General features: G+C 48.2%; 1 protein-coding gene across 1 annotated transcript in view; it reads right to left on the bottom strand.

The window, feature by feature from the left end:
• Positions 1–4,578: 4,578 nt before the first annotated feature.
• Dock1 (dedicator of cytokinesis 1) overlaps positions 4,579–25,951 on the bottom strand; it is a 508,411-nt gene continuing 487,038 nt past the window's right edge. Inside the window, exons 47-52 of the mRNA XM_051145486.1 lie at positions 25,156–25,293; positions 18,571–18,716; positions 14,132–14,330; positions 10,313–10,466; positions 9,048–9,199; positions 4,579–4,879 (exon numbers count right to left, since the gene is read on the bottom strand). Coding sequence (XP_051001443.1) covers positions 4,784–4,879; positions 9,048–9,199; positions 10,313–10,466; positions 14,132–14,330; positions 18,571–18,716; positions 25,156–25,293 — 885 coding nt within the window. The 3' untranslated portion in view covers positions 4,579–4,783. The remainder of the gene's footprint in view (positions 4,880–9,047; positions 9,200–10,312; positions 10,467–14,131; positions 14,331–18,570; positions 18,717–25,155; positions 25,294–25,951) is intronic.

The raw sequence follows: 25,951 nt of genomic DNA, 5'->3' as shown, positions 1-25,951 counted from the left end.
TGTTGGGGCCAGGTCAATGCACTCCAATGGCTGGAGAGTTTTCACAGGAGATCTTCGGCTCTGGCCCTCCCCCTTTCTCTTCCTCCTTTGCATCCAGCTGTGAGGTGAATAGGTCTCCTCCCTCTACCCCTGCCACAATGCACCATGCTGCCACAGGTCCAAATTGTCACAGTTAATTGATAATGGGCTGAAACGTCAACTACAAGCCCAAATAGACCTACCCTGTATTAAGGCTCATTTACTTCAGGCATTTCTTACAGTAACAGAAGGCTGACACAAGGAGGAAACTGTGAGACTGAACAGGGTTGGAAATCTATCTCCCTTCATTGGTGAACATATAAATATACTAAGAAAGTTCTGTGACATGGTGCCTGTTTCCCTTCCTTCCTTGGCAACTGTGCTATGTTCTCCATGTATTTCACAGCATGGGGTGTGCAGCCCTGGAAGGTGCTGTGGTTTGAATAAGCACATACCCCACTGTCTCACTTGGCTTCCGGTTGACAGAACTGTATGGGAAGGCTTTGGGTTGTGGCCTTGCTGGAGGAAGTATGTCATCGGAGGTCTGCCTGAGGCTGAAGATGTGAGCTTCCAGCTTCCTGCTCCAGCTGCCTGTCTGCCACTTGAGAGAGAACCTACGGAGCTTCCTGCAGGTGGAAAGCCATTAAAACACAAAGGGAAGAGCAAGACCCCCCCTAAGATTCCAACTTAGGAAGACTCTCCTTATATAAATTGCTTTGATCATAATGTTTTGGCACAGTAACAGATACATAGCTGTGTGTGTGTGTGTGTGTTGGTAACACCAGCAGGGTTGTATCACAGGAGGGTGAGCCTGGGAGATCAGCAATAGCCCTGGCAGATGCCACTCCCACAGATTGGCAGTGATTCTGTTTTTTGTGGCTGCACGTGTGAGACAGTGTAATAACACTACCGTCCTCTCATTCTCAAGTGGCCCACAGCCAGTGGCTGCACTCTTGACATTCTTGCATACTGCTATGCCAAAGCCATTTGTCTCAAGACTGTGGGTAGTGTCCTGTTTCTAATATACAGGCTAGAGGATGAACATTTATCTTGGTGAAAAAAAAAAGCAGGTTCACAAAGAAAGGATTCCACCTTGAGAAGTGTCTACAGAGTCCTGGATATTTCTCTCTCTCTCTCTCTCTCTCTCTCTCTCTCTCTCTCTCTCTCTCTCTCTCTCTCTCTGTGTGTGTGTGTGTGTGTGTGTGTGTGTGTGTGTGTGTGTGTGTGCGCGCGCGTGCGTGCACATATATGGATGTGAATTGCTCATGAGCTTATGGGGAGGCCAGAAGATAGCACGTGTCCTGCTCTATCACTCTCTTCCTCATTTTCTTGAGGGGGAGACAAGGGGCCCCTCAATGATCCTAGAGCTGGACAGCAGCCAACTTTCCCCAATGATCCTCCTGTCTCTGCCCTCAACAGTGCCTTGGTTAGAAGGACAATAGTCACACACGTACTTTTTATGTAGATATTGGAGATTCATGTTTGTGCGGCAAGTGCCCTTACCTACTGAGGCATCTCTACAGTCCCCCAAACAGTATATTATACTTGGAAGTTGTAACAGGACAGCTGCTAGACATGGTAAAGATGCCCCGGGGGCACCTTGGCTTTTGTAGGGGCCTCCTCCAGGCTGGTGATGGAGACACATAATCACTTTCTTATGGACGGAACATGTTTTCAAAGCAGGGAGATGAGAGCCCTTCACACTGCACTGAGGACCCACTATCATCTAATAGCTAGTGTGGTAGGTCCTGGAGAAGGCTCTCAAGCATGCAGGCTTCCCAAGCCAAATCACACACCGCATGACAAAAGTCCTCTCTCAAATTAGCAGCAACAGAGGCAGGAGAGAAAGAGGCCTCAGCAATGCCCAGGCAGAGAAGAGACCCCACTGAGAAGGAGTTGGAAGAACTCAGGTCCAGTGGGAGGAACAAAGTGTGGGAGTGTACAGCTCTGATGTAGACTGTGAGGACACATGCACATTTAAGTGGATGTGGGCATTTTCTACCTGGGCTCCAAACCAGAGGCAATGAAACGGGATGATTCAAAATTGTAAGTATAAGCATATATATTTAGAAGGCACTTTGACATATGGAGAGCACGGCCATTTAGCAAAATAACAATAGTAAGTTTTATGCTTGGCCTTATGACCTCCCCAGCCATGGACTTTGGACCAGAAACTATTTAGACTTCTCCCAATAGACCTGGGCTGCTCTCAACCTTGGTCAGAGAAGCTTCTTCTTTGCAATGGACAATTACAGCAGCCAATTCAGAGACACATAACTGGTCCAAGTGCTAAGAATAAAAGGCTGAGTGCTCAGCCCTAAGTGGGGGGCATCTACATTAGCACCCCACCCTCCAAAGGCTCAGGGAACATCATGGAAGAGGAGGCAGAAAGAATATAAGGACAGGAGGAAGTGGAGCTGAGGCTCTGGAATGCCATCTTCTGGGGGGTGGGATATAGCAATTGTAGTCATGAATTCACAGCAGCTGTGGCTGCCTGCGCAAGCTCAAGCCACTTAAAACCCTGGCATGAATGTGGTAGATGATCTCTAGGCTCCACCCCTTACTGTAGAGCTGTTGGAGACTGCTACTTGGGGGCGGGGCAATCATGTTTTTGAGGCTGTGGCCACTGCTAGGTTTCCCATGATCCAGTGAATGGCCTCATACTTATGCACGTATCGGCCGACTTAGTGTGTCATTAAAAAAGAAAACAAAAGATGTTAGGTTGAGCTATGGCATACTGGAAGGATATGTGTGGGGGAGTTGGAGGGACATGAGGGGTAGATATGGGTTTATGTCACTGTATACATGAGATACTTAAAAATAAAGAACTTTTCAAAAATTCAAGAAGAATTATGGTTAAGGGCTGAGGAGATTGCTCAGTTGGGAAAATGCCACAGAAACACGAGGACCTGAGCTTGAGCCCATGTACAAATGCTGGGGGCAGTGACATGCACTTATAATTCCAGTTCTGGCTGGCAGAGACAAGTAGATCACCAAAGTTTGCTAGTCAGCCATTCTAGCTTAATCCTTATGAAGTTACTGCTTAGCTTTTCAGGGGGATTGGCCTCACTCTAGGGTGGAGGTTCATGAGAGACCCTGCCTTGAAACACAAGGTGAAGAGCAACAGAGTAAGAAGCATGGGGGTTTACTTCTGAGCCCTGCGTTCATGCACAGACATGTGCACCCTTGTACACAAGTACATAAGTGCACACACACAGGTACACACACAAATATGTACACGATTGCACTCACAAGTCCATGAGTGCACACACACAGGTACACACACACACACATGAACACACACACTTGCACATATGCACACAAATACATATATACACACAAACACACAGTTATGTTTGAGGAAGATGGGCGGGTACACATATAAGCACGTGGTTTTTTTCTTTAAGAAAGTAGCATCTATATTTTATGTTAAATGATAAAAGAGAGCTGGGTGAGGTGGCACATGTAGAGCCAGGGGAATCTCTGTTAGTTCGAAGCCAGCCTGCTCTACAAAGTGAGTCCAAAACAGCCAAGGCTACTCTCTAGAGAAACTCTGTCTTGAAAAAAAACTAACTAACTAACTAACTAACTAAATATGATTTTTAAAAAAAAAAGAGGCCAGAAACTAGTAGTCTTTTTTAAATAACATTTATTTTTTCATTTGTCAGTGATTAACTTTGAGCTTTTCTAGAACAAACTGTATCATGATCATAGTGAATAAAAAAATATAGATGATCAAATAAAAATATTAGGTTATACAAAGTTAGTTGCTTCTTTTTTTTTTTAAATCATTGTCCACCAACATTTTCAGGACCTTGGAACTCTGGAAAACAATTTAATTTGTGGGATTTAAAAGAGAAATATTTCCAGCAGTTAAACATGAAGAAGACACATTGGAGCCCATTTTCAGAGGCCCGCTCGAGTAAACAAGGCTTCCAGACACTCACAGGAGCCCTGAGACTCACTGTATATACAAACTTCTGTACACAATGAGAACACAGAGAAGCCACTCAATTAAAACTGCCTCTGGTGGTATAAGGGGTCATGCTTTAAAAAGAATGAAAATTCACCTTCCTATGCTATTCATTTTCCATTTGATCCAACATTCTTAACAGCATCTTTAATCCATATATTAGTATCTCTTTAGTAACTGAGAGACATCCCTACTTTAAATTATGTATGCCAAAGGAGGTTGAGATCTTCTCTGAAGGGGTACACTTAGTTGCTGAATGTCAGCTGAAGTGACACTCAATCACACAAGTCACCCTGTGGATGCAGCAAGGATGAGGATGAGCCAGAGTGTGGGCTGCAGAGGCAGTGTAGAGATCCTTACAAGGTTACTGCATAGCTTCTCACGGGGGAGGGCTGCAGGGGCGGGGGGGGGGCAGGGGGAGGTGGCTTCATCCCTCCCGCTCGGCTAACTCACATCAGCCAAACTCTCTGCAAATGAACAGAAGTCATTTGGCACAAAAGGACGGGATGTCAGGGCAAGACTGAGGCTATACCTGAAAGGCTGACATGCTGGGAGCGCCCCCATCATCTCCGCCCCCCCCCAAAAATCCAGAGTATGGATGACTTGGCCCCATTTCCACTGTGCTCTGAGATTCGTAAGGCCTCTGGTCCCACAGCTGGGAAGGACTCCTTTCCAGGAAAAGTCATCACACTAAGGTGAGGTATCCCCCGGCCCTAGAGGAGGTAATCGGCAGGCATGGTAGATGCAGATGTCGCAGGGAACGAGGGGGTTTGCTTCCTCATCCTAGGGCATTCACTGCACGATTCCCGAGTCCACTGAGGTCTGCTTGCGGGTCGTCTTCGGAGGGGGAGGAGGCGGTGTTTTGCTGGGCAGTGGAGGTGGCTGTTGCTAGGAAACAGAAATATGAAGAAGCCATCATGTCACCGGTGCCCTCACTGAGAAACAACCTTACGTTCCTTTGCTGGGGCCTCCCTTGTCATAGCAGGGGGGAGTCAGTCTGAACACTTAGGATAGGAACTGATCCCTCCCTGAGACCTCCCTCCGCCATTCCTGGCTTGGAGCCCAGCATGTCAGCTACCCAACCCTGGGCTGTCCTGCAGCCGTGCGGTTTTCTGACATCTGAATCTATATACACAGTACACTGAGTCCTGCCCCTGAGAAGCATCACTGTTTGTGGTTTTAGACTCTGGTGTCATCGACTTAGCAATGGATCTGTGTCCATAGGACAAGCTCTCCAGGCTGTGATGGGAGACTCTCCCCTGCCTCCTGAACTGACAGCCCAGGTCGGTCAGCAAGCTTTCTCTGGAAAGAAACGGTATACAACTTGTGGGTCACGCATGGCTCTCGCTGAGGCTGGAAAGCAGCCAAAACCTGGACCAGCAAAGGCTGTAGCCATAGCTGTAGGTGAAGGAAACTTTATTAACAAAAGCATGGGACTAGCTGGAGTGGTCCATAGGCATCAAAGCCTCCTCCCTTGTAGGCTCATACATTTGAGCACCTTGACCTTAGGCCAGAGGTACTGTTTTGGGTAGCTTTTTAGCAGGCATCATGGAGATTAGAAAAGTAACTAATGGAAGGTGTCTTCCAAAAGAGGAAATGAACGCACAGCTGTGAAGCTGGCAGAAAGCCATGTACCACCGTCTGCTGGGTGTGAATGGCTCAGGTGGCCACTGTCCTACTGCTCTCGTGACCCTCGTGACCATCACAGACACTGAGAAGAGATGTCCAGGAGAGGTACCCTCGAGCGAGCAGATGAAGAAACTGGCAGACTTGGGGCGGCGGAAGCCCACGGCAGGCAGAAATCTCAAGAAATGTTCGAGAGTCAACATGCAATATAAAGGCAAGAGTCACAGTCTCTCAGAGGCTGGAGTGTGGCTGAATGTGAGAGAAGTTCTCCAGGGCAGAACCATGCCACAGGATTCCCCAGTCACTGCCACAGGTTCCCCCTGACCCTAGTGCTGATACAGCAGGAAGGAGATCATCTGTAAACACTAGCCATTTTACAGAGGGACGTGGTGGCCTCGGGGGCTGGCTCAGTTGAGCAGTTCCTGTCACGCCAGCCTAAGGACCTGAGTGCAGTTCCCCAGAATCCATGCAAAAAACTGGGCACAGCAACGCAGGCCTATAGTCCCTACCTAGGGAACAAGATTCCTGGCTGTTGCTGCCCAGCCAGGCTAGCCCAATCCACAAGATTCAGGTTTAGCGAGAGACCTTTCTCAAGCAGTAAAACGGAGAGTGAGTAAGGAGGAAGACACCAGATGTTAAACAGCTGGCTTTCACATGCAGATGCACAAATGTCCATATGCGCCTATACACAAACACACACACATAGACCCCACACACACATAGACCCCACACACACATAGATACCCCATTACACACATACACACACACACACACACACACACACACACACACACCAAGGGAACGTGAAGAACACATCTGTAAGTCTTTTTAAGGTTGGTGTGAACTGTGAAAAGAGACATGCATTTGATGGCCTGAAAACATCCATTGTAGGCGTGTTTATAGGTGAGAGCTTATGGTGACTGTGACATCCAACAGAGAGTAACTGCAGGCAGGACCAACACAGTCTGAGGAGAATATAGTGTTAGATGCCAGAGGTGCCCTTAATACCAAGCAGGAGAATGCTGGGTTTACAACCATTGAGCAAAATGATAGCTCACATGGCTGGTCATATGAGCCATTCTGAAATGAATGACAGCTTCAAATGGCAACAACTAGAGATAGAGTCACCGACAAGCCTGAGGCCGATCGATGAGAGTGACGGGAGGCTATCGATCACCTCCCATAGCAGATGAGTGATCATTATCCAAAAATGGCTCTCAGAGCCTGTGCAGAGGGAGGCACCTGAGAAGACGCCTTCACTAATTATGACATGCTAACCACCGGCCTGTCACCCAAACTTGAGCTCAGGCTGCAAATTAAGCCAGAACCAAATTGCAAAGAGAGCTGGGTAATTAATCTAATGGAATTTGCACCCGCTTTATAAAACTGAAGCAAAGCTAGGGCATGCCGGAGCTCCACTTAATCACAAGTGACACGGCAACTCAGGACGATGCATCTGCCTCTCCTGCATATATGCTCACACTTCCGAGTCCAGTTTTCAGACGGGAAGAGGACCTGGGGGGTGGTTTTTGCTTTTCTAATAAAATAAGGATATAATCAACTAAATAGGATGCAACACCCTAAGGAAGTAGGGGTTCCTCTCCTCCAGGCTCCCTGGGTCTCCTTTTATGCTGAAGAGGTCAAGCTTACATTTCTGCAGCTGCGTGAGACTTCTGGCCCTTTGGGCACACTTTGTCAGAGGGCCAGCTCCCCAGCTGATGTCTCTAGGGGCACCTTTGCCTGCATAAATGACACTGGCTTAGAAGAGATGCCCACCTGTTCCTTGCACGTCAGAGAAAAAGTCCTACAGGGTGTTTTAGTTTCCTTACAGGGACAATCAAATACAATTCATAAAGGCTTTCTTCCCTTACTACTTTCTTTTTGTATGTGCGCATGCCTGTCTGTATGTGTTTAGACACACGCTGCTGCGAACGTATGTGTCTGAACATGCATGTGGCAGCCAGAGGTCAATCTCAGGCATCTTCCTCAGTCACTTGATAAGATTGTTCCCTGAACCTAGCGGTCACCAATTTGGCTGTCATGGCTGGCCAGTGAGCTTCAGGGACCTTCCTGCCTCCCTTGTGCTAGGATGACAGGTGCCCAACAACATGCCTGGCATTCTTACGTGGGTTCTGGAGGACTGAACCTAGGTCCTCTCACTTGCATGGTAAGCATTTCCCCTACTGCACCATCGCCCTGACCCTCTCTTACTGCTGTCACAAGGGAAGAAAAGAGGTTTGCAGAGCACCCAGCAAAAAGCCTCCCCCAGGAAAGAAAAAAAGAAACAGCATGAGGAATTTATTTTTAAATTCTGACTGAAGGAAAAAAAAAAAGAATCCCTGTTCCTCATGGTAGCCACCAGCAAATCTCACCTCATCGGGGCTCTTAGGGGCTCTGGTGGTTGTAGCATAACTTCATGGAGGCCGAACACCAAAAACTACGACCCAAGCTGTACAAATGTGGACCAGGGTGTTTTACTGTTCAGCTTGAGTTGATGTAAATTTGTAAGGCCATGAATAATGTGTCCTGGGAATGGGGACTTTGGAGAGGACATTTCTGCCGTGATATTATAAATCGTACTGTGTCTCTTCCCTGAGTTTACCTTCTCTACTCACTTTTGAGGTCTAAACAAGAGGATGGGACAGGGCCACAGGGCCCAAGCAATGCATGACAGCAGTGTGGCATTTAGGACTTTTCTCTGCTGTTTGCACTAGCAAGTTGGCCTGAGGCTGTGCAGCAGGGAGCACATTAGACGTGATGAATGACTTTAAAACAGTGCCCGGTCAGGACCCGCCTGGGTATCATTGCTGAAGAGGGTTCAAGCCGGCTGTTCCTGAGCTGCTAGAAGAAGCCAGGCCAGAACCTTGAAGCAAGACTTTGAGCGGCACTTTTGAGGGCCGTTGAAACAGTGAGGTGGGATGTGTAGTCTCCGCACCAGTGTAGATCCCTTCTGTGGACTCTCTTGGCAGCAAGTACCTGTGGCCACCAGGGACCTGTCAATGTGAGGGCAACACTGCCCAAAGGAACTACAGAGCCAAGATGGTGGGAAACAGTGGAGGCTTCCCCTCTGGAACAATACCTTACTTCAGTGCAGTCAGACAAACCACTTGGCATCAAAGCTGCTGGCAGTATCAACAGCTCAAAGATTGGCATCCATTGGAATGGCTTCAGGGCAAGGCCAGCAATGGGAAGGGCTGCAGTACTGTAGGGGAGATGGGGTCACCTGCAGCTAGGGCTAAGACGCAGGATCACAGATGGTGTGTGCACACCTCAGTCCTCACGCCTCAACTCTTCTCTCAAAACCAAATCCAGGTCCATCCTGACTGGGTTTTTTGTTTGTTTGTTTGTTTGTTTTTCCCTCATGGGCCCAAGGAAAAACCACTGAAGGTTGTGGAAGCAACTAAGGCCCCAAGGTTTATATTCCACTTACCCGTTGTGGGGGAGGGGGAGGGGGAGAAGTAGGTGAGCCCAACAAATCCTGGTTTTCCATCAGATTCCCGTAATCTGCCATGTTGCCTTTGAGGGGCAGAGGGGGTGGGACATCCGCTATGTCCATCCCAGTCATGCCATTCAGCTCCAGACCTGGAAAAATGGTGAAATGTTTACAATGTTACCAAAATGTCTCCTGGGCTTGAAGGCTCCTGGGCTCCACTTGTCTCTCACTCCACAGAAACACTTGCCAAAAGAAGACAAAGATAAGTAGAGAATGCAGAGTGTGGTTCTTTCCTGGAGGAATGTTCTAGAAAGGAAACTGAGAGTACCAGAGCTTGAAGCAGCATATCAATTCATATATAAATTCTACTGCCTATGAGCCTCTGTCTCCTTGGAAGCATCCACAGAGTTGGTGTGACAAGGGCTGTGGACAGCTGCCATTTTGAAAGTCTGGCAGACTTTATGGTCAGTCTGCTACACTTGCTGCTGGGAGAGCTCACTGGGTAAAGTCCAGCGGTAGGGTGCACAGCCAGCTACCACCTCACACAGTTCACTCACCAGGGCAATACCATGATTGTAGGACAGGAAGTGGTGTTGCTTTCCAAAGCCCAAGAGATATAAAATGGGTTTGTTAAAGCAGACAAAAATGGCGGTTTGTAAACAGAGGTTAGATCACAAACGTAGGTTAATTTCATCAGCGTTTGCTGATAACTCTTGGAAAAGATGTTTTATTTTAAACCAAAGAGTGAAAAATGGACACATTCACTGATGGGCATGGTTTTGGAGGGTTTTTTGTTTGTTTGTTTGTTTGTTTGTTTTTGTTTGTTTGTTGAAGTTATCTGATAACAGGGACACAGCATTAGTATAGAGCTGGAGAGCAGTGGTCCTAAGTCATGGTACTTGGGTATCTGTGTCATTGTGGTAAAGCAGATGTGATGTCACACTTGCCATCTAATCCTCCTTTAGTGTGCGAGCCTGTGGTGGCTACAGGCTGATGACACTGTGCAGCCGTCTATCATCACTGGTAGAAACTTCTGTGCATTAAGCAATGATTCCTTCACTGTACCTTCCACTAGACACAGAAGAACCCCAACGTTGTAGCATATGTTGCACCCTGTGGCTCTCAAGCCTCCTTTTGAGGCAGGGGCTCTGGTCCCAGCTTTGGTTCTGTGCTATTTGCTGAGCTCAGTCTGCTGCTGGGGAACGGGTCCTAAAGAAAGCACCATGGTTGGGGGGGGTTGGGGGGGGGCAAGGAGCACTTACTGGGCTGAACGCTGAAGCTGAGCTTGGCTCTTGGTGTGACTGGTGGGGGTGTCTGCTGGGAGGACGGTGATGCTGGAGACACGGAGAAGCGCCTTTCACTTCCAATGGCATTGATCACCTGGCTCTTGGGTCTTTGGGGCCGCAGGGGACTTATCTATGTTGGAGGACAGAAAGAACAAAGTTAAGGTCTATGTGGACTGATTGTGTCTTCCGCAAATTCCTGGGTTGAAGCCTTAACCCCAGTTTCCCACAAGCTCATCTGGATGGAGGGGTTTTGCAAAGGACCCAGTTAAGATGATGGAAGCATGGTCCCTAATCCAACAAGACTTTATAAACTAAGGGGGGGTGGGTCTGGGCAGCATGCAAACAGGAAGAATGTCACACTATCACAAAAGCAGATGTGGGGTACCACTGCTACAATTCAAAGGACACTAAAGATGGCTGGCCAACCCAGGAGCCAGGGGAGATGTGGAACATAATCTCTCACCACCTTAACAGGAGGCAACCCCAGCCATACCTTGAACTTGGATTTGTAGCTTCTAGAAATGGTGTCTGAGTTGCTCACAGAGAGTCCAGTACTCTGTCCTGGCAGCCTGTCTCCACTACGACAGAGCTTCACATGACTCTTCAACCCAGCCTTTGGAAGTGGGCTGGCCTGGAGCTTGCTATGATCTTCAACTCCTGATCCTGACTGCCTCCACCTCCTGAATGCTAGAGTTACAAGGATGTACCACCACGATGGGGCTTATGGGTTGTTGGGGGTCGAACTCAAGGCCTCACACATGCTGGGCAAACACTCTGCCCATTGAGCTATGGCCCCAGTCCTTTGTAGGTTATGTGGAAGTGGATGAGTCCAGCTTTGAGCTATTTGTGTACCTAGTGAGAGCATCAGGGATGCTCCCGCAAAGGATCAAGAATGGAACAGAGGTCTAGAGGCCTCAGCAGGAGGGCAAGAGTCCCCTTTCCCCTTTGGTTAGTGTCTCCTCTGAGCTGTTATTACCCTGGCAGGAGTTCCTTTTCTCTCCTATTCCTGCTGGCCTTGTGCTTTGGGGTGTACTTCACTTTCCCAACCTGAGCCTCTTTCCCCATTTGTCACATCAGTAAATTTAATTTCTATATTTCTTACAGCTTGGTCTCAGATCTTTCACACCAGGGAACACCAGCAATTACAACATATTCTGAGGTGGGATTATTCAGAAATGTTATTAACCTGGTGGAAATGCAGAAGAAGCTACCTCCTCCAGGAGGGCCTGGCCTTGGTGCTTCAGCTTAACCTTGGGGCACAGTGGGTGGGCTGAGCTGGTTTTGCAGGAGAGGGAACAGCAAGAGTCAGTGGGTCGTTGTATCTACCTTAGAAGAGACCCACAAAGCCAGCCCAGACTGGAGCTACTGAAGCCAGGAGTAAGGGTGAGGTCGGGGGCAGGAAAGAGTCCCTATGATAAATGAGTAACACACTGTTTCAGCCCTACTGGGCCCCATCAGAAGAACCATTTTGTGTAAATGACATGAATGCCATGCCAAGTACTGTCCTTTCTTTGTGGAAATGGAGAGTGCCCATCACTTTACTAGGTGAGGTCAGGACTGGCTCCAAGCTTGGCTCTCTAAGGAAGATGAGCTTCTCTCGGTCCCCCAGCTCTTAACACAAAGCTTCAGGAGGATTTCCCAGGGAGATGCAACCGGTAGCCAGGAGAGCCAGTTTTGAGAGGCCCAGCTAAAGGTTAGGAAATTGTTTAGGATGCAAATTAAGAAGGAAGCTGAGCCTAGACCTAAAGGGAGAAGGGAAACCTTGGGGAAGCTGGAGAGATCAGTTTATACATACATACATACATACATACATACATACATACATACATACATACACACATATGTAGGTCTATGGGGGGCATTAGTAACATTAGAGACCTGGGAACACTAGGGGGCACTAAAGTCAGCATGAAACATGCACTCGCTTTCCAGTGTGGCTCCTTCTCAGGGGTCCACACCAACCCCTGTGCCCACAGCCTGGAGGAGGCCTCCACGTACATAGTTGTGTCAGAGGCTGCACCACACCTCCCCAGTGGGTAGGACTCTGCTGCTGCAGCCCTGGTCATTCTGAACCTCAGGCACTGACTCCTGGCAAAGTCAAGGTTCTATGCTCTAACCTTGAGAAGTTCCTATCTAAGAGGCCCACATGGCGGTGCACCTGGCCCTGTCATTAGCAGGTGTTGCCCCAGGAACATGGTCATCACTGGGAAGGACAGAAATTGTAGTGTGATGGCTCAGCATCTGCTGTGCCCTTGGCTTTGTTCTGACACAGTTCAACTGTGGTGGTCTTTCTGCTACCTGGCTCTACTTTCCTGAGGCCCAGTTTGAATTATCTTAAAACAGAGCTTAAAAAAAAAAAGTGTCTGAAGGACCGCACAGTGCCTGACCCTGAGTAAATATTTCAAAGAAGGAAGCTGAGCCAGCTAGTTAGGATGCTGTGGCACCTGAAAGGAGATCTTGGCCCCTGAGGGTGTCTGGAGGCCCAGCTTTCTGAAATGGTGGGCAGAAAATGTAGAGTGGTTCATTTACCAGATCCTCTCATGTATGGCCTGAGGCCCAGTGCCCAGGCATTCAATGCCAGCCTTGATCAGTGCTTCCTGGGCCCAATGCCCTTGGCCACCAGCGTCTGCACAGAGACATCAGAGCCCAGCTCCAGTGAGAACATATGTCCACACACCAGAGAGGCAGTTGCCTTCCTGAGCCATGCCACAGCTCTGGCCCCTACATCTGCCTTCCACCTTGAGTTGAGCAAGTGGCATTTATGTGGCAGTTGCTGTTGCCGGAATGTGCCCTCGGATGTGTTTTAGCATGGCTTGTTGAGAAGTGTGCCTAGCCTGGCTCAGCATTTTGGTGAAACTGCCCTTAATCACAGCCATAATGGTGCTGCTGCCCAGGGGTGCATGCTTTTGTCACTACCAGTCAGGTGGAATCCATGTCTAGGGGAGGTGTGGCGCTGAGATTATGTCACTCTAGACATTGATGTCTGTCTGTCTGTCTGTCTGTCTGTCTGTCTGTCTGTCTGTCTATCTGTCTCTGAAACACTCTCTGCCCCATTTCTACATGTAGGCCCCAAACACAATGGTGTGCTTCTGGGAGGCCTAGGCCCTAGACTCATCTTGGGAGAGAGGATGCTCACATTTGTTTTACTTATTTTGTATACGGATGCATGCCTATGTTTGTGTGTGTCCACACATGTGACATCTGCACACGCACGAGGTCACAGGGCAACTTGTGGGAGTTAGCTTTCTTCTGCCATGTGGATTCTAGGGATCGAACTGAGAGCATCAAGTATGAAACCATCTCGCCAGCCCCCAAGCTGAGCAGATTATAACCCTCAGGTAGTGACTACAGCCTAAGGATGTCAGTCAGGAAGAGGCAGAGAGGGCGTTTGCTACCCGTGGGTGAGCACTGTCTGTGAAAGCAGTGTGCTTCTGTTCCCTGAGGTGGTAGGACATAAGGGGACCAAGTCCAACGGAGCTATAAGGAGCCCGGACACACGAGGCCCCTGCAGGGGACTGACCCATCCAGCCCGTCTGAAAGAGAATGAGAGCCAAGACAGCATGTGTCCTTAGAGAAAAGAGCTTGGCTCTGTGTCTCTGACTGTTGGGTTATTTGAGATCAGAGATGTGAAGCCCTTGGGCTTTTACGTTGCTGTTTTTTTGCGAAAATTCAATAAAATCCAAGTGACAACCCTCTCGGTTAGATGCAGAGCCTAGGTGGGGGCCAGGCACCCCCCCACCGTCCCTCCCCCCCCCCACCACCACACAGAGCTCCTCCTGTCTCCAGTTACATTACCGTTTCAGAGAGGATCACAGCCTCAGACTGCTGCAGAGAGCCGTCAGCGGGCTTGAATTCCTTATCAAAGATCTCTTGGTGTTTGCTGTTCCTTTTCTCCTTCTTCTTGTCCTTCTTCTCTTTATCGGGATCGTCCTTGTCCAACTTGTCCTGGGACCTGGAGTGCATCTTCTTCGGCAGCAAGGGCTCTAGAGCAAACCTAGAAGAAATAGGTATGTAAATCAAAGTCCTAACAGGACAGCGCTACTGCTCTTTACCCAGCAGAGATATGTAAAGTCAGGCACCATGCAGAAGGCTGGCTGGTAACCACAGACTTCTACAAGAAAAGAAAAGGAAAAAAAAAAAAATGATTCAAAGAGAAAGGCAGCAGGGGCCTTTGGATGTGCTGTGACCCATCAGGGATGACATATCCCAGCAAAGTGCCATGCCAGAGAGCTGGCTTAGTTGGTTATGTGTTTGCCATACAAGTACATTGACTTGAGCTTGAGCCTCAGAAAACACGTGAAAAAGCCAAATGTGGTGGAATGTGCTTGCTTCTAGGTTGGCTTGCTAGCCAGCTTAGTTAAACTAGTGAGCTACAGGCCAATAGGAGATCTTGTCTAAAAAACACCAAGGCCGATTGATCTTTAGGAACAATACTGGATCATGTCCTTTGGCCTTTGTGTGCACTACTGCAGTGCACATGAGCACACACTCAAGATACATGTGTAAACCTCCCCCACCCTCCACCCCCGACATATGATATCTACTGGAAATAAAGGCCACAGAATATGCAAGGACCCTGTTAGACACATGTCACCTCTCCAAGTCTAACAGTGCTGATAAGGTGTGCCTACTATGTAAACAGTGATGGTGTTGAGTACCAATGGCCATTAACACCACCAAGAGAGAAAATCATCTCTGATGTGCCCCTGAAGGGAAGGATCTATTGCCACCTATAAGGTTAGCTGGGCCCAAATCATACCGGAATTGCACCAGACCTCTAGATTCAAGCCCCATTATATCGTTAGTAGGGAAGACAGACACATATTAGACAATACCCACACTTCAGGGCACAAATCAACCTGACCAACACAGTGCAGACACAGAAGGGTAAGCAATCTGGACTTCTCAACAAATTACAAGGGAAATGACAGGTTTTAAAAAGTGGATTGAGAGACTTAAGGAGATAATATCAACTGAAGGGCAAGGTGAGGAGGACTTGATTCAGTCTAGCTCCAAACAAACTTAAAAAAAAAAAAAACCAAAATGTGAGGTAGGGCCAGGGAGACAGCACACTGTGTAAAGCTCTCTCGCAGTGGTGAGGACCTGAGGTCAAACCCACAGCGCCCAGGCGAGGATGGGTGTGGTTCTGCCCATCTATAGCCTTAGCATTCCAACAGTGAGGTGGAGCAGAGGCAGGAGAATGCCTAGAAGTCCAGGGCAGCTGGGCTGGTGTGCACAGCAATGAACAGCAAAAAGAGGTCATGTGTCAAAGGAGGTGGAAGGTGAGGTGAGGTGACCACAGGTGAGGTGGTCCTCTGATGGCTCCATGCTTGCAGTGGCATGTGCATGCTTGTATTCATGCGTGTAAACACACACACACAAAGATAAAAATAATAAAATAAAAATATGATGCTTAAAAAATGAGAAATTGATACCAATGCCATAGTGATTTGGAATTCATCAGGTCAATATTTTATGTGACGTTAGAGTATACACCTATGTTCGAAACATCAGCAGCTGACATGATACGATGCTTACAACTTGCTACGGAATAAAAATGAGGTTGGGAGCAGGTGGGATACAGGTGGAAACTAGGTGAGAAGACAGTTTGTAATGTGAAAGTTGGTTGCTGGGGTAAGACACGCCATGATACTATTTAGTCCACCTTCTGCATGTCTGAAAAGTTCCCAAAATAAAAATTAAATAAAAGCATTAAAAATGATTGGTGATACACACAGCAGCTCTGGACTTTAACCATGAATGGTTTGGAGGTTTGAATGAAAAATGTCCCCCATAGGCTCATGTATTTAAACATTTGGTCCCCAGCAGGTGGACAATAAAAAAATAAACAATAAGAAATGTCATCACTTTATTCTAGGTTTTTCTAAACTTGGGACAATTTAAATAGGCAATAAGAGGATTTGTAGTCTCCTTTGGACCCTATGAGAACTCTGCCTTCTGCCCTGGTGAGCATTCAAGGAATCCAAGAAAGACAGGTAGCTGTACATTTCTTTGTCTTAGCAGGGGCCATTGCAGCCAGGATGATCTTTATTATGCATGTAACCTGTACCATTTGAGATTAAACCTCACGTTGTCCACATTAGTCAGAGAGCAAAGCATGGAAACCCAAGAATGAATGTGACTCCGGATTCTAATAGAGACACTTTGCAGTTAAAGGTTGAACAAACGCCTCCTGGGTGAGCTGACTGTAATACACCACTCCATCTAAAACCTCTCCATCAATTTCCACCTAACCCCTGTGTTCTCAGGAATATAAAACCTTCTCCTAACTAGCCTGGGGATTCTCTTGAAGGGACGCCGCATTAAATTTCTTTAGCTATCTTGTTCTAAGTGACAGACACATATGATTTAAACACCTCTAAGTGGAGAATTTCCATATGGGTTTGGCCTAAATATCAGGCACGGATAAAAATTACTGTTCAGAGAACATGGGAAGCTCTTGCAGTTCTCCATCAGGCACACCAATTGCTGGCAAGAAAGGGCACTTAGAACTGATGTGTCCCTCATATTCTCTGGAAGACTCTGTGTCGGCATACCGCAACGGCCAGGAGCCTTCAGGTTTGATAGTGATGCATTGTCAACTAAAAGGGCTAGGATAAAGACACAAATGTGCAAAACTAAATGCTCAGAAGTTCTGCTATGATGTGTTTTCTGTATGTGAAAATTTTATCTCTTCGCATAATAAGAAATTTTACATGGTTTGGCCCTCAAAAATAAAAGGAAAAAAACAAGCACCAAGGTGGTCTTTGCAACAGCCTTAGTGAATGTCCAAGCCACACTGAGGGCTCACAGGGGTTACTTAGCTTGCAATTTAGAAGGTTCATGCCTCCTTTTAGTTCCTATGAAGGGATCTCTAAGATGGCCTTGCAGAACAAAGGTAGCCTACAGCCTATGTTATGTGCGCTGGACTCGGTAAACTCAGTGGCAGAGAGTAGAGTGGCTGGTACTGGCTGTTCTGAAGGAAGGGAATGCAAGGTTTAGTGGTGTGAAGTTCAATTTCTTAAGATGAAAGAGTTCAAGTGGTGGGTGTTTGTGCAACAGTGTGAACGTATGAATACTTATAGACTTTGCTTTTTATCACGAATTAGTGGTGTGTGTGGGCATGTGGGTGCACGGTCACACACACATGCAAGTGCATGCCTATGCAGGGACTACACAGCATCCATGCTGTCAGAGACAACTTGCTGGAATTAGCTCTCTCTTTGCACACACGGATCTCAGGGATCAGACTTGGCAGCAAGTATTTTTACCTGCTAAGACACCTCACCCACTCTTAAATATGGTTTTGATGGTGCAATTAATTAAAATAAAAAATTGGGGGGAAATGATAATATGATTTCTATTCTGCAGGGTAGCCAAATAAAGTAGCAAGAGAGGATGTTTTCTTAAAAGTTTTTAACTTAAACAGAATTACTCTTTAAAAAGTAATTCTGGTGCTGGAGAGATGGCTCAGCAGTTAAGAGCATGTGCTGACCTTACAGAGGACTTGGTGTGTGTGTGTGTGTGTGTGTGTGTGTGTGTGTGTGTGAGATGGGGGGGGGGTTCAATTCCAGCACCCAAATGGGGCTTTATAGTCACCTAAACCTCCACTTCCGGAGAATACGATGCCCTCTTCTGGCCTCTGTGGGTACTAGGCATGCCTGTGGTGGACATATATACATAAAATAAAAATCGTTTTTAAAAAGTAGCAATCTTTATTAGAAATAAACATGCACCAGGTATGGTGGCACACATCTTTAATCCCAGCACTTGGGAGGCAGAGGCAGGTGGATTGCTGTGCGTTCGAGGCCAGCCTGGGTCTAGGACAGCCAAGGCTATACTCCTACTCTCTCTCTCTCTCTCTCTCTCTCTCTCTCTCTCTCTCTCTCTCTCTCTCTTTCTCCTCTCTCTCTCTCTCTCTCTCTCTCTCTCTCTCTCTCTCTCTCTCTGCATGGCGGGGACAGTGGAGTAGTTGAGACACACGGAAAATTAAATGCTCACAGAAGTTTCAAGGTTCGATGGACACTTTGTGGTAATGCCACCCAGACGGAGGTGTTTCACAGTAACCACAAGGCCTCCATTGTGGTAGTGGGCACCACAAGTGAAGTGTCTTGGAGAGGCTCCATTTCTAAAACAGCATGTCCAGGGGTGCTAAGCAATCTCAGGGTACTGGTGGCACCCCATAAGGTACCCATCCTTCCCTCCACGGATTCCCAGCTGCTGAGCCCACTCACCCATCAGAGCCTGGCCTAGAAGGGGTGCTGTCAGAGGAGAGGGAAGAGACGGAAGCCACCGACAGGGGCCGGGAGGATGATGGCATGGTGAAGGACCGCACCATGGAACGTGGACGGCTGCCTCTCCTGTCATCCAGGCCTGAGGGCTGAGAGAGGAAGAAAATGTGTTAACACCTGGGCCATTGTGGCCAGATTCCTCTGCTGGAACAGCCTCAGCAACGTGGAGTCAAGGCCACACAGGTCCACACTCATAAACCATTTCCTTTCTTGTTCTGAGCGGAGGGAAACAATGAAGACAATTTCAACATTTTTTTTTGGGACCCGACTCAACTGAAAAGAATACCAGAAAGAACCTTCTTGGGCTTTTTAATTTTAAACATAATTTTCTTCTCCAAGACACATCACTCTGTCCGACAGTGGTGCTACTCACCAGGAAGTTTAATCCAGAGTGCATCTAGAATGTGACTGAAAATGTGTACGATCTTTGTATGACCTTTGTTATTCTGCACATTAACACCTGGGTCAGATGTCCAGACTCACAGGCCTGTATTGGCTCAAAGCCCTCACTGCAGAGGCTGTCTCCCCACACTAGAGATTGATTTGCCCATGTGAGTGAGAATAACAGAAGAGAAGCCTGGGCCAAGCTGTGGCTCTCCCCTTTCCTACAGAAAGGACCAACGACACATTCCAAGAAAACATTCATGACAGGGAATTTTCCAGTCTCTCTTTGACAATTACAAAAAAGAAACAAAAACAAAAACAACACACACACACACACACACAAAACCACAACGCCAACGGAATGTAGCATGCATCTCCACCTAATTAGCTAGGAAACACCAGGGTACCTGAGCCTGAAGCCAGATGTTGGCACATCTGGACCACAGCTGCTTCACAAACACTTTCCTTGGGCTGACAGAAATCACATCTCTGTGTGCCACACCCCTTGTGTCGTAGCAGCCTTCCTACTGCACCTCAGGGCCACGGCATGTCACAAAGACAATCTGTAGCGCAGTCCCAGCTCTTGGAGGTAGCAAGGTGTTGATTACATATGATGCAGAAAGGGGTGTGGCTCTCTGCTAATAAAACTTTATTTACAAAACTGACAGTGAGCCCTGGTGCAGTGCAGGCCACTGCCTCAAGGCAGTCAACATCTGGGGTTTGCAAGCACTGAGTCTTGAACTTAGCACCAACGAAGGTGCCAGTGGGCACCTCCATGGACATCCACTAGGATTAATCGGCTACTGGGTGGAAGTTACAAGGCATGGGGTGTCTTGTAGATTCTCCCCATGTGCAGACGTGTTTTCTACACGACACCTGGAAACTTGGTGTCTATACCACATCCTTTTCTCGTTCTTCCGGAAATGCTGCTGGTATGCAGAACGACACCATGGCCTACAAGGTCTCCCCTCCGCCTTGGACTAGACCCAGGGATGCAGCTATTTGTCTTTGTTATTCCCACTGATTCCCAGTGTTCTGTCTAAGTCCACGCTGACCCGCTCATCACCCACCACCCAAGCCCCATCCCTGGGATGCTATCTATCTTTTGGCATCTCTGAGGCCAACGCGTAAGAAGCTTTGATTCACTTTATGTTTTAGATGAGACCTGGTCATATGTCTGGCCTTCTCAAATGCACACTGTCTTTGGTCATCCTTCCACAAGGCTAGAGGTGGAGGATCAGTGGGGAAGGTGATTACATCTCTGAACACCTACCTAGCCAGGGAGGGACAGCCTTCCTGACTCCACTGAAAGCACTTCAAGCTTGACTCTGCTGCTATCCATTTGGCATACAGTTTGGGAAAGAACAGTAAGGCAAGGAAACTTTAGGCTCTGCTGGCTTCTGAAACTTGGGGGAGGGGATGCTGCCTTGTGTTTCACCACCACCTGGGAGGGCGGGTAGGGGTGGTGGTGGCAGGGAGGGGGCACAGCCAAGGAGACAATGCTAAGTCAACAGGGGGGGGGGGGTGGGGTAGAGGCACAGCCAAGGAGACAATGCTAAGTCAACAGGGGAGTGGGGTGGGAGGGTGGAGGCACAGCCAAGGAGACAATGCTAATCCTTCTTGGTATGTGGGGGGAGGGGGGTTGTCCTAGCATTAAGTGCCCATTCTTGAGAACATCCAGCCTGTAGGTTGCTATGTCCATGATGCAGTGGTCTTCCCAGAAGACATGGGGGCTCATAAACAGGTGCTTAAGAACAGAAGGAGACCGCTGGGCAGCAGAGGGGACAAAGACTAGGTAAAGCCACCTTCAGCTTTTGAGAGGACAGGCTTCCTAATGTCAACCAGCAAGGGCTGGCACGGTAGCCAACATGCATGCACTGGGATGCATAAGGGAAGAAGGAGGTCAGGGGAAGGATCCAGCTAACAAGGGGCGCTTGTATTTACAGGGCACTCATTGAGGGGGGCTGTGGGCTCTTCTGGTCCCTTTGTCTCACTTCTTCACCGAGTAGAACCTCAGATGTCTAGAACTAAGAGGACTTTCATTTGTTCCATCTGAAGTAACTAGAGTCTCACCCAGGACCAACAGGGAGCTTCAGGCCACGATAAGAGGAGCGCCTTGCTGCCAGCCTGTTCCAGTCACAGGGGCAAACAGGTTAGGCATAGGGTTAGGGCTAGATCTTTGTCTCTAACACCAACTGTGTGATTGAGTGTAAAACAAGGAACTACAGTGAGCTACTCTAGGGACTTGCAGAAAGCCCTCTTCCCACTGTGGGTCCTTTGTGAGGATTAACAGAGATTGCACATGAGGGCTGTAAGGCTTGGTACAAGGCTGGCTGCAGCTTCTTTCGTGCTTGTCCTGTTGCCTTGGTATCTGCATAGACAATTTATTTTCATCTTCCTAGCCAGAGTATCCCTCAGGCCCCGTCCTGTAGCTGAACTTTGCATCTTTGCCCCTTGGCTGAAGTATACTTTCCAACCGTGCCCATGAGTGTTTGACTGCATGGAGTCACAGACAGGGGACTGGAACTGGGTGAGTTCACGAGGAAAGGAGAAAAGTAGGTGCATTTTGTGTTACTTAAATGGCAGCTGTGGACTAGATACTCAGGCGTCATGTGGGCCCTGAAGGGAGCCAGGTTTGAAGCCTTGAGGAGCACTCCTGGCGCAGGGGCCTGGTCTGAATCTCCCACTAGGTAAAGTGGCCCAGCAGTACCGTGAAGATGCCATCAGACCCAGGATGAGGGACTGATGACTGGACTCTGCAGCTGATGCACGGAGCACTGAAGTACTGGGCTATGGGATGGAGGGCTCCCCACAAAGAACTAGTATGGACCACCTGGAGAGACAGGCTTGGAGCTCCAACCAGCACCTGTTCTGAACACTGGTTTGGTTCAGGTGAGGAGAGGGGTAGAGTGGCCCTCATCAGAGATGAGCAAGAGGACAAGAGGGATAAAGAAACAGAAAAAGGTTTCATATGTGTGGAGGTGAAAACAGATGCCCTCACAGGCTGTGGGGCAGTAAAGGTAGACACCAATACTTGGTGCTTCCATTCTGGGAGTCTCTGGGAGTCTGCTCTGTGTTTATGAGGAAGCAGTGTTTCCTCAGATCTCCAGAATCAACCAGACTGCTGAGAAGAGCAAGCTGGAGAGGCCCGCACATTATGCAGTCAGGGAGAGTCCAGTGCTTCTTGGCTTAGGCTGGCTCAGAAACACTGACAAAATGGTTTATGTCCTTTCTGTGGGTTTTAATTAATTAATTAATTAATTTTAAAACCTATCCTTTTGGAAAGAGGATGATATGATATTGCTTCTCAAAGTATTCTGGGATGCTTGTAGGTTTCCAAAGTAGGTGATAATACAGGTGCATTCCAGGCTGCCCTTATGAACATATTTTTCACAGAATGTCAGTCTGCAGCCTGAGCCACCGTCTACCCAGAAAGGCTGGCTGCAGAGCCTCACTCTGGGCCCCAGGATGGAGTAGGGTGGAGTAGGATAGAGGTTGCTTCCTGCATCACAGTACCCATGGGTGCAAATGCTCCCCGAAGTCTGTCTCCAGATCACGCCTCACTGCCCCTGGAGAGGACGTCTGGCAGCCCCCACCAAGTGAAGCATGACACTTGGAGAAGGTGATGCCAAAATTACTTGTCTCTTTAGCTAAGGATGGGAGCCAAGGTACAAGGGAAAGGTGCTTAAAAGGACGCTCATAATCTTTGTAAGTCCCCTGTGTCCCCCAACCTCAACCTCACACAGCACCCCTACCTCCCTGCCCTGGCTTTCTATTTTGACCTATGTCCTGCAACAAGCTTTCTGAGTGATATTTTATAGCAGAGGAGAGGTGTAAACTTAACAGTCAAGGTCAATAGGTTTCTTTAATTGTGGAAGATGCATTAAATGATAAAGCAGGAAGCTTTGCACTTACTTAAAAACCTGGAGCCTGCACAAGTGCTTTCCTCCTCCCCTCCCCTTCCCTCCCCCTCCTTCTTTCTTTTTCTCTATGCTTTTAGGAGGCAAGGTTTCTCTGTGTAGCTCTGGCTGTGCTGGTTTTTTAGACCAGGCTGGCCTTGAACTTACATAAATCCACCTGCCTCTGCCTCCCTGAGTACTGGGATTATAGGCGTGGGCTACCTCGCCCAGCTAAGTGCGCATTTCTTAGAAATGTCTTCAAAACTGCATGAAACTTTGGGAGAGCTGTCTTCTGACACAGCTACAAACCTTTGGCCACTCAACTCTAATGGTGACAAGCTGAAGGCTCCAAGCTATCAATAGCACAGCTCAAGGATTCTGACTTGCAGAAGGGTCCTTCAAAACAGCAGGGGGAGGCACCCTGTATCCTTGCTGTTTACCTGCAGGGGCTCCTACTGGGCTGTCAGTCTCAGGCTCTTGTCTGCTGGGTTTGCAAGATCATTTTCTTCTGTCAGGCTCATGTCCTGCTGGGTCTCTGACAAAGCGCTGACCTCTGGGGTCTTCGCATTGCTGAGAATCACAGCTGCCTAACTCTCACATTTCTGACCCCAGCCCTAGGAATTTTTCAGGAACTCATCAGCAAAGCTGTTCAGGCCCATGTCTAGAGCACAACCCACTGCCCCTGAGTGGTGTATCAGGCTCCTGGAGGCTGCTTGCCTTCCCAACTGCAGCCTTCGGTGCTCTTCTGTCAAATGCATGCTTTTGTCTGTGCTGGTCTCTGGCCTGCCACTCAAACCCATGTTCGCCTCCCAGCCTGGATCATTTCTACCATCTCTACCTTCTTCAACGGCTAAAACTTTAACAATTGAGAACGTCAGTAACTCATCTCTTTTCCCTTCCTGGTCATGGTGTGTGTGTGTGTGTGTGTGTGTGTGTGTGTGTGTGTGTGTGTGTGTGTGTCCATGTGCACACAAGCAATGTGATGGTGGGTAACATGCACGTGGAGGTCAAAAGACAAGCTCAGGTATATTTCTCTCGGGTGCGGTCCACCTTGTACTCTGAGACAAGGTCTCTCACCTTGCCTAGAGCTCTCCAAATAGGCAGGGCCGGTGGCTAGTGACTTCCAGGGACCTGCATGTCTCTGCTTGCCAAGCATTGGGATTACCCGTGTGTGCCATCATACCTGGGTTTATTTTATTTTACATGACATTATGGGGATTGGACTTTGGTCTTGACGCTTTCAAGGAAAACTTGCTACTAACAAAGCTATCGTCTCCATGCGTTCACTGGCCACAGTTCTTAAGCTTCAGTGTTGACCTGGAGCTAGGCATTGACCCCGAGCTAGGCACTGACTCCATCTCTGCTTTGGGATACTATTGCCTGAGCCTATGCAACTCTGTGTGTGTGTGTGGGGTGGGGGGGATGTCTGGAGGCATGAGCTCTGTAACTCACTGAGTCCCAAAGACCTCTGTGAAAATTTTCCATGACCTTGAAAGCGTGGGAGTTAGCCAGACTCCCTGGAAGGCAGACAGGTAGGAAAAGGATCGTGATTGGGTAAAAAAGAGGCAAACTTCCCAGACTGGCTTAATTCTCACCCACCTGACCTGAGACAAAAGCCTGAGAGTTTATTAACAAAGGACTTGTAGGCTTTTTCTACCTCCAGCAGCACATCCCCCACCCCCACTCCACCACACCTCCATAGACTGATTCAACAAGTTGAAGGGTTGATCAGGATACAACAGTTTGGGGCCAATCAGGCATCTTTTCTTCAAACTGACCAGCCCAAACATAGGGGAAGAAGTCTCTTCCAAGACTTAAAAAACTCCAGCTTGAGAAGAGACTCGGCATTTGGCTTCCTGAGTTCCCTGTCTGCTTTGCAGAGGGTCTTCCTGTGACTCTGCTGCAGGCATGTGTTTCCTCACCCCCTGCCCCAAAAATGCTTTTCTTCAATTGCTGATTCTGGTGCTCCTGTTTGTTGTATTCCAAGATTTCCCCAGTGCTGTCACGCTCTAGAGTCTTTCCTCCCCTTTAATTCCTTAACCAGCTCTATCAAGACTCCTAGACTGTAGCAACCTAAACAGCACACTATTCAGAGAGGATGGATGAGGTGTTCATAAAGTATGCTGTTAGGGAGGCTGAGGCCCCGAACATCTCATTTCCTAGCAGGCATTACTAGGAGCAGGACCAGAGACCCCAGGCCCTCCGCTCCAATGGGACACTCCTTTTCTGTGACCTGCCCACTTACCATGGTCCGGACGCCATATTGCTTTTCTACTTTTTCCTTCAGCTGCTTGAAGCAGGCTTCCATGCGCTCGTGGAAGGGCCTCAGTGCCTCTGTGACTTTGTCTCCATGGATCCGGATCCCTTCAGCCAAAAATGGAATCTGAAAAGCACAGGTTGGTGTTTCTGACTTGGAGGGGGAACAGGTTTAAGATGGAGCGATACGCAGCAGGAGGGAGCAACAGCAGGCTTGCTGCACCTGCTTTTGTGCCCCAAATCAGAGTGACTGATTAAACTCATCAGCAGGCAGGTCGACCCCCCCCCCCCCCCCCCCCCCCCGCTCAGAGATGGAAATGTTTAAATAAGAGCTGCCTGGCTCTTGAGGGGACCATATCCAGGCAGGGTGGAGCACTTCACAGGATGGGCACTCTGTTACTTTGTGGGAGGTGTCTTGTCACCCACTCAGAGTCAGGGCAGACTCTACCCGGGTGTTCCTCACTGGAGACTGGGGACAGTTGTGCTTTGAATGTGTTCACATGTACCGTGCCTGGTAGCAAAAGGTCATGCCAGGGTCCATTTATCAGCTGAGAAGATTGTATTTATAGGCAATTGAGAAGCCTACCCCAAACATAACAATCCAATTATAGGCGATCTATAAGTCCTGATGGATATTCTTATTATGGAAAGGAAAACTAAATTTATCCTCCCTTAAAACCAAAAATAATCGCTTCTCTGCTGACACTACTGTCACAAGATATCCATGCCAACACTTCACTTCCGACAGTAGAAATGATGCTGACCTTTAAAACCGTCACACGAGA

This window comes from Acomys russatus, chromosome 5, assembly GCF_903995435.1.
Source record: "Acomys russatus chromosome 5, mAcoRus1.1, whole genome shotgun sequence".
Classification (NCBI taxonomy): domain Eukaryota; kingdom Metazoa; phylum Chordata; class Mammalia; order Rodentia; family Muridae; genus Acomys; species Acomys russatus.
This window is presented reverse-complemented; position numbering and strand designations above follow the sequence as displayed.